The 9,607-nt window shown below is 27.3% G+C and overlaps 2 protein-coding genes across 3 annotated transcripts in view; both read left to right on the top strand.

Moving 5' to 3' along the window:
- LOC108750380 (cytosolic endo-beta-N-acetylglucosaminidase) overlaps positions 1–8,679 on the top strand; it is an 18,232-nt gene extending 9,553 nt beyond the window's left edge. Inside the window, exon 8 of one of the 2 annotated variants that reach the window (XM_018489793.1) lies at positions 8,547–8,679. In XM_018489793.1, the coding sequence (XP_018345295.1) occupies positions 8,547–8,620 (74 nt within the window). In that variant the 3' untranslated portion in view covers positions 8,621–8,679. Of the gene's footprint in view, positions 1–816; positions 1,612–8,546 lie in introns of those variants that run through there. The other variant, XM_018489791.1, reaches the window with a different exon arrangement.
- The window catches only part of LOC108750381, an 8,725-nt gene continuing 3,055 nt past the window's right edge, over positions 3,938–9,607 (top strand). The window contains exons 1-2 of the mRNA XM_018489794.1: positions 3,938–4,092; positions 8,970–9,484. Coding sequence (XP_018345296.1) covers positions 9,208–9,484 — 277 coding nt within the window. The 5' untranslated portion in view covers positions 3,938–4,092; positions 8,970–9,207. The remainder of the gene's footprint in view (positions 4,093–8,969; positions 9,485–9,607) is intronic.

Below are 9,607 nucleotides of genomic sequence, written 5' to 3'. Positions count from 1 at the left end.
ATTAGCTTCAACGAAAAAACAGATGTGAAAGCAAAGGTTATGATATTACTTCCATTTTTATAATATAAAAATATACAAATTAATAGCATCGATGATTACGCAAATTATTGTTACATCGATGAACTGTAATTAGAAAATCAGAAGGCATCGATACGAATAGCGATTTCATTAAAAGTGGCGCAAATGCCATTGAAATTCTGAGCTCATATAATTTGAGTTCCATTTTACACTTACATAAGTGTATTTCTATACTGTTATAAGAAGAATAATTACGTAGCAGCAAATACAGCGCGAAGAGAAAATCTGTTCATCAATATATTTTATAAAATAATTCATAATTTTCAATTTAACATTTAGACAATGCGATTACTTGTTAATCTATATGAATCCCCGCGAGATTAAAAAATTCTTTTTACTCTAATATAATATAATTTCTTGAAATTTTTTTTTCACAGTGTTTTAATTTTCTGCGACTATGGAGATTCAAATAACACAATTGAAATAGAATTCATGCAATATACGAAAAAATTCTGTTCGTAATTTTTGGATTCTTTTTCTTTAGAAAATAAATTTATTAGACACTAATTAAGAAAAAATAAAAATAGAGACATTAATTAATAAAATGCAATTTATATTTTAAGAGATGTTTATGTATAACTATTTAAAAAAGAACAAAATTTTTTTGCTTAAGTTGAAAAATTAAGCAAATATATTAAATCCTTTTTTTTAAGTTCCTGATTTTGAGATTGATATGTTTATAACGTCAAAATTCATTTTTCATATTTTTCTCTTTCTTTTCTTTTTTTTTTGTTGCAGGAAGAATAATGAAAAGTGAGAGATTCCATGCACGGTATCGTAAATCTTACGTTAACGGTTTTATACGGCACTGTATACGGCAAGCTTTTACTGTATGTAGTACATACTTGTATAGAGGTAATGGCCGGGCATGATGTGCAATGTATGCTGCACGTAGACAGGAGCAGACATTTCAACGACGTATACCAGTAAAGGAGAATACCGTAAAGAGGCGCGCACGATTAACTTTTCAGTGTGCCGAACCGCATCCAACTACGTGGCATTGCGCAGCTTTGCTTATATTCGCCATGCATTGTGGATTACTTGCACACTTGTCTTATCTGGTACTCTGGCATTTAGCTTTCCAGCAGTTATATTATATACTTTACCGAAAGATCCGAAAATATTTATTATAATATTACAATATTTATTCCGACTAGGAAGTAGTGGTTAGTAGACGGAAATAATTAGGAAGAAAGTTTTATGTTGTAAGAAATGCTGTATTATAGTGAAAACAATATCCGCCTATTGCCTAATTTCTTCAAGACATTAAAATCACTTTTATCAAAAAACTTTCGTGATTTATTATGAAAACAGGAGAATTGTTGAAACAAGAAAGTTTTAAACGCTATATTTTTGAAACGCGGCATTCATTTGCTTTTAGTTCTGTTGTAGTTGCGTGCAGAAACATTTCGTAGCAATACACGAAAGTATGACCACCAAATGCCTCGAGGCGAAAAGATATGCTCTAGAAGGCTGCAAAAGACTTTGCCATGTGCTTAAAGCGCATAAAGAAAACTAATTAGCTATTAGATATTTTTTAAAAACTAAAAAGAAAAAAAAACGGATGCTTATTATTTCTCGTATATATAATCAATGTGCAAAAAAAACATAGATTTTCCCACAGCATTTATCTTCAAATTCTTTTTCGATTTCTTTTCTAATTTTGATCTTTATAATGAATTATATTAGAGATTATATAATTACTAAGACTTACATTTAAGATATATATTAAAGTGTTTTTTTTTTAAACTAAAATATTTAATTTTTTCAATACCTGTCTTCTAAGAAATACAAAGAGAAACAAAAAGAGAATTTGATAATGAAAAAGTTAGAAGTTAGAGTCATAAAAAACATGAATTGGAGAAAAAAATGTGAAAGATAAATATAATGTTACATTTGGTTAAATAATAATAGCAATATTTGATATACTCATGCCCGTTTTTACCAAACAAATTTAACTTTAATATCGATTCAACTTACTCTTCATTTTTTTTTCTAATATTTAGAAAAAGATGAAAAATTAGTTTTTGAACTGAGATATAAATTAAACTACATGGAATGAGCTTCAAAAATTATTCACATTTATTCAAAACAAAAATTATTATTATGCGAGATGTTTTTGCTTCACATTTACGTTTCGATTTCTATCACATTTTAAAGCGCTTGTTTTATTTTCAATCATATGATTTATTATTTTTTTTATATTTATTTATGAAAGATACTGTAGGATGCTTTCTTGCATTAATTTAAATTTGATTTTAACTAATCTCGCTATATCTAATAAATTACAACGTATATGCATATAAAGACAGGAATAACTACGCTTTAATGTGCGTTTCCGGGTTGAAAGACTATACTTAGACACTTGGATAATGAGTGCAGTCAACCTTTCCTATTTTTTATCACCTCCGTTCTCAGCTTCTTTATTCTTAGCGCTCTTAATTATATTAATAGTATATACTTAACGTCTCTCTCTCTCTCTCTCTCTCTCTCTCTCCCCCCTTTCTCTCTCTCTCTCTTTCTTGTACTGTTTCTCCGTTATTTTACATTTGCCATACGATCACGCAGTAGAATGAAAATTTTATCTCGTGTGTATGCAATGACATTTTGAGTCTATACATGTGCTGTTAGAATAAATAAAAGAAGACTAATGAAAAGAAGAGAAAAATTGATTTCAGTGAATATTTTTTATCTTTCTGATCTTCTTTAGCTTTTCTTTTTAACACATCATAACTTTTAATCAAAACATTTAACTTTTAATCAAATCTTTATAATTCAAAAATTAATATTGACTTATAAAAACGAATCAAGCATTATATAAATTACTTCTCTGAAAATACGGGGTGTTTCGCGGAATGAAACCATGCGGGAAAGAAGCAAATTGAAAATGTAAAATATAACTAAAAATTTTCCAGCAGTCTGCGCAATTATTATTATAACACGATTAATTATACTTATATGGTTAAAATAACTATAAAAATTTGTAATTGTTCCAAAAAAAGTGGTAAATTATAATTAAATTATGGTAATTGCAACCATTTTTTTCTCTCAGTGCATAATTTTTTTATTAACTTAAATTATTTTAAATTACTTTATTAATTAGAACTTTATATCTTTTTAATTATATGTTAATAAATCGCTGTTAAGATAAGTTCAACGATATATTTATAATAACTAAATCAAATTCATATCAGCTCATTATTTATAATGAAAAAAGGAAGTAAAAGCTATTAAAGCAAATGAGACATTATGTTTATTTAGAAAAATAAAAAAAAAAGTAAATTTTAAAATAAAAAAATCGAACATTTTAATATAATTTATATTTCAAATTTATGTTCAAACTTAAGAAATGTACAAAAATATAAATCTTTCCATTTTTTAAGTCATTAGACCCAAAAATAAAACTAAAGTTTTATTCTACGTCTTTCATTTATTTCTGTATATATCACCAAAAGAATTCCAGTTATACTATCAATAGCAGTGACCGAATGTTTTGCATAATAAAAAGAACTGGTTGCTGAACAATTTTAATTCTTTTAAAAAATATTGAGCAAGAATGTCATTAATTTCTGTTCTAAACCTGAATACGTTACAATCGCGTAACTTGCATACGTGCGGACGTATATTAATACATTTTTTACTAACGAAGATATGCGTTCGATCTCTCGAGATCAATTTTGCGAATTCCAGCGCACCGCGGCGCGGAAAGGAAGGGGCAAAGGTAGGAAAAGCAGACAAGTAAGAGCGAGAGAAGGAAGCTGAGAACCGAAGAAATAGAGGGGAGAAAGAGAAAGAAATGGAAAGACGTAGAGGCGAGCAGATAGGAGCAGCATACCTGCAATCTACCTGTATACTTTTCGACGCATGACTCCAGTTGCTGATCGAACGCTCGTCAGTTCACACTGGGATTCGCGACTTGCAATCGTTATTAAACGCGCGAAAATCGTGAAAAAAGTGCTCGTAAGAATATTTAAGAGATATTTCACATTTTCGATAGTGTGATGCGTGAATCATGTGAGTCAAAAAATTCGACACTGATAACGCACTGATATGTTAATTCGCGGCCGTTCCCGTGGATCGTGGACTTTTAATCGAGAAAGTATGAATGTATAACGAAGATTGTGCGCTCAATTGTATTTATGTGTTTTTTTTTATATTATAATCATATAATTATAAAAGGTAATTACACAATTGTACAAATTACAATTTGTGATTTACGATGAATGTGAGCGAGAATTGGGATCGGTGAGTTTCGTCTTTATATTGCATTTTTCTTTATATTGTATTTTCTTTTATATTTTTTAATTTTTTTTACATTTATTTATCAATAAAAAATTAAACGTGCGGTAATTGATTTAACAATTGCAAGAATTTGTTCACATCTGTACTGTATATTTTGTGTACTATACAGGGTGTTAGTTAAGTATGTTGTCGTACTCAACAGAGTACGATTCTTTGGTTTATTTCAAGTAAAAAAATCTATATAAACATGCGTCCTAAATGGCTTAGTGCCGAAATAAAAAAATTTAAACGTGTAGTAATAATAATTTGTTTATTTGAAAGAAATACAGCTTGAACTAGTCAAAAACAGTAAAACAAAAACAGGCTTCAGTTCTTCTGATGAAATAAAACAATTAGAAGAATTGTTGAAAATGTCCACCTTGCGTCATGATACATCCATCGAGCCTTCTTCTCAAAGATTGACGCTCAAAGATACCAGATGTGTTACGTATTATCTCGCATGAAGCAACTATTCGATTTCTCAAATCATTCTCATTCTCAATTGGGATGATATAGTATAAACCAATGATTTCAGATACCCCCAAAGGAAATAATCCAAAGGATTTAAGTCTGGTGATCTAGGAGGCTTTGATTTTAACTTTTGTCACTTTGTTTACGGTTGTACGAATGGTAACTCATGTGAAGCAAAGCATATTTATGCAGGAAGATATCTTCAACGCAATTTACCGTTTCGTCAAACATTTGCGAACATTCACCTGTATTTCGGAAACTAAGCCGTTTACATGTTTATATGGACACATGTTTATATGGACTTTTTTACTAAAATAAACCAAAGAAAATCACTCTGTTGAGTATGGCATGTTTCCATACTTAACTAACACTCTGTATATTGATATAAAAAAACTCAAATACATTTAATGAAACAATTCAACCATTAATCAATTTTCTTTATTTTAGATTATTTTATTATATAATTAGAACCTTATATTTTTTTAATTGTATGTTAATAATTGCTGTTAAGATAAGTTCAACGGTATATTTATAATAATAACTAAATCTCATATTAGCTTATTACTTGTAATGAAAAAAGGAAGTTAAAGCCATTAAAGCAAAGTTTTTTTAATACTTTGCATGTAAAAATATGATATTATGAAATGTCGAAGAGCGTATAATTTACAGAGATATTATTTTATACCGTACATCGTACATCATGATTTAGAATATATTAATATATTAAGCCAGATTATATGTATATATCTATATTCGCAATATTTATATATATTTTAGTTATCCATTGAGCAAAATGTTTAAAATCGACTTGTAAGACTTTAAGATATCTTTAACAGTTTTTTTAAGAAATATCTTCAAAATATTTCACAAAGAATAGAAAGATATCTTAAAATTATCTTATACATCGATTTTATTTGTTTATTCGGCAATGTTTAGAAATTAATATTTCGTTAACCATTGCAAAAATTACAAAATGATAGAAGATTTGTCTCAGCTTTTTATTAGAAATATTACTGTATGATTAGTAGGCGTTATTTCAAAAAATTCTGTATATTTAAATCAAAACAAATATACACAAAATATTTTTGCAAAATTCACTTTTTAATGATTTTATTTTTATATTTTTACTGATAAATTAAAAACGATGTATATATATATATATTTTTTTTATTCTAAAAAAATGAAAATAACCTATAAATCTCAGACATGATTCTATCTAAAACAAAATATATTGTTCATCAAGATTCTTTTTGAAACTAAGCAACTTTCATTTGATAAACCAATTTTTTCAAGAAATCTACTGTTTTCCAATTGTTTAAGTGTAATTTTAAATGGGACACTGCACGTAGTAAATGGAACTCTTGGCAAGATATCGGTATAAATCTCTGTTTGAATTGCAAAAAGAAGTAAATGCTCTTTCTGGTCTTATAGAAAGCGGAAAACAGAACTGAAAAGCATTGCGAAGTGTAAAGATTCCGCAGAGCGCTGGCCAGAGCGCTCCGGTGAATGTAATAATGATCTCCGTCAAGCCCTCGAAACACATACACACACACACACACACACACACACACACACACACTTCAAGAAATGCCTTGCAGCCTTAAGAACAGTCCGTTACGTATGTTTATTCACGAATACCAGAAGTGGAAGACTTGAGGCTAGAACGATCACTATATATTTTAGATATAATCAACGTTTGCGATTATAATTTTTTAATTTACCATGTATCGATGTTTTCAGTTTATGAAAATAAATATATATTGAAACCCATAATTAGAATATACGTGTATAGCTCAGTTAAAATTTTTTAAATATTTTTTATATACTTTATTTGTACAATAAACGGATTTTGAAAAATTTAGGTGTATATACAGTGGATGTAATATACTCATATATTTTATTATCTAAATTTAATGATTCCATCAATTAGCAAAATACGTAATGTGTAATAAGCGAGAATCGTTCTGTTTCTCTAATTTCAAATTTAAAGTTTCTATTTACCGGATTTTGTAAATGAATTTAAAGATCTGAAAGTTATAATATTTCACAAATGGATCTAATCGTGGCATCGTAAAATTAGAAATCCTAATTTAACGCAACGATTTGGAAATCCTAATTGAATGCAACGATTTATAAATCGTAATTTAACACAACAATTTTTGTGCTATTATAATAATTTTTGTGAGATTGCAAATTAATCTATTCATATCGATGTCTATCTCCATATGTTTGAGCAAATCTCATAAATTTCAAATAATGATCTGTCACTTATTATCTTGTCGAACAGAAAGATGTTTAAGATAGGTGAATCATCATGAATAAATATCACAACGTTTTTAATAAATATATACACATATATAAAAATAAAAAATAAAATTTACAATAAAATTATTTTAATATTTAAAAATATATACATATATAATTTATTATATAGATGTATATATGATGATAACTATAATATAGTAGTTTGATTTAACTTATTAATCACTTGAAATTAAAGACAATCTGATTTTGATCAACAATGATGATTGCATACATCTTTTCTTTCAAAAAATAAATTAACTAAAATGGAATAAATTAATTTAAATAAGTAACATAAATAACTGATCCGTTTATCGGTCATCTACGCTTGTACATCCGTATTGACCTAGATTTTATTCGGTATAAATTAATTAAATTTGTAATAATTATAATTGAGATAATTAATATTGAAATTGAGAGAGATAATGCTCATATATACAATTTAACATAAAACTGATTACTCTCGTTATTATGCGTATTTAAAATTTCATTATTTAAAATTCAAATTTGTTATGTATTTTTCTTTAAGGATTATTAGATATATTCTGATGTTATTTATTACATTTCTTCATTTGTTTTTTATTACATAAATTGCACATGCGTGCGTGTATACAGATTGTTATATTTTAAAAGTCACACTAAAATAATTTTGAAAAAATGAGTTTTATGAGAAAACCGCAGCAAAAGTTTCACAGTTTTAGAAATAATAAAATAAGAAATTTCAAGTAGTCAAATTAAGTAAAGCAAGTTATGTTTTATATACATATCCATATATATGTATATAATATACAGAGTGTTTGATAAATAATGATAAAACTTTCGCATTGGGATAGAGCGGACTAAACTGTCGAAAAATCCTTTACCATTTTACAATTTTTATAATAGTTAACAAGATATTAATTACTTAAAATCACCAAATATTGGTTTTCAATAATTTTTTACTCAAATACAATACTATCAACTTTACAGAACTTTCAGAAATACAGCAAGTAACAAAAATTGTTTTTTTTTTTTTTTTTCATAAAACTCAGAACTTTTGCAGAATTTTTTAGTACCGCATTTTCTTATGTTGGTAAAAATAATTGCCAATATAAGAAAATGCAATACTAAAAAGTTGATAAAAAATTCTGAAAAAATTCTTTGATCTCTATGAGAAGAAAATAAATAATTTTTGTCTCTTGCTGTTTTTTTGTTCCTTGATAGTGCTCCAGTAAAAAAATTATTGAAAATCAATATTTGATGATTTTTAGTAATTATCTTGTTAATTATTGCGAAAATTGCAAAATGGTAGAGAACTTTTCATATGATAGTATATCATAAAACGACATGATGAAATGATATTTCTTTGTGATATTATATATTTGTTTTATTGTTTGTTTCATTAAATTATTATAGAATTTTTGTTTTATTTCCAGATAATTCCGATTCTGAGTACGTTGTCAGTCTTATCAGCGATTACAACGTTCAATTTACTTCGAGTTCGATGTAGTTGTAATATTAATCTAACAATTATCAATTTGTATAATACATACATATGAATAATAATGCAATCCGAATGATACAAAATATTTTACTACTAATTTTACATAATTTTTAAAAATATTTAAGATAGGAGATAGATTTATCAACGATAATCTACAATAATTGAATTTTCTTTTTATTTCTATCTGTAAAATAAATATACATATATGCTAAGATACATAAAGTTGAATAAATTTAAGAGAATATATGACCAAATTGTGATTATAAAGATCCTATGATAATAATTCTTAATTGAATTAAATTGAATTAAATTGAAATCAGCATTCCATATAAAAATAACTCATATATAAAAATAGATTAACGAAAGACTGTGCTCGAAATAACACATGAAAATTTTGCAAATCAACCAGAAAACGACCGCAATTTAGACATTATTATGTTTTGGGCCTTCATGAGTTTTAAATAATATTGTGAATAGATAGTATCACTCAGTGATTATTATAAAAATTATTCTGACCAAGAATAATAATTCAGAAGAACATGACATTATTATAAAAAACAGTGATGTACGATTGATTTACTTGGTAAAAAATCATGGAAGATACAGCGACGATTGTGCTTGATTCTACGGTGAGAAGTCAAAATTCGAGTCATTCGAAGGAATCGAAGGATTCCGTAAATTCGGAACTGAAACCAGAGAGTTACCTGGAATCAAAACACTCAAAAGATGTCCTTATCCCGGAAAAGCAACAGCTGCAGCAACAACAGTTATCAAGCCGTTCAGAGAATCAGCAGGATCTGCGGGCGGCTTCCGAAGCCAAAGACGATTCAAATCTGCTCATGTTCACATCTTGTGGACAATTGCTGCTTGGTAAGTCGATGCAAGAGAATTTCCCGAGATAATCCATTGATTATTACGTAAATATTATTAATATTTTTTACGGGATGTATAACAGAGTTTTTTTGACAAATTTTATCATAATGATATTATTAT

Source organism: Trachymyrmex septentrionalis, unplaced genomic scaffold (genome assembly GCF_001594115.1).
Source record: "Trachymyrmex septentrionalis isolate Tsep2-gDNA-1 unplaced genomic scaffold, Tsep1.0 scaffold367, whole genome shotgun sequence".
Classification (NCBI taxonomy): domain Eukaryota; kingdom Metazoa; phylum Arthropoda; class Insecta; order Hymenoptera; family Formicidae; genus Trachymyrmex; species Trachymyrmex septentrionalis.
Note: the sequence above shows the minus strand (reverse complement) of the source record. Positions and strands in the feature narration are given on the sequence as shown.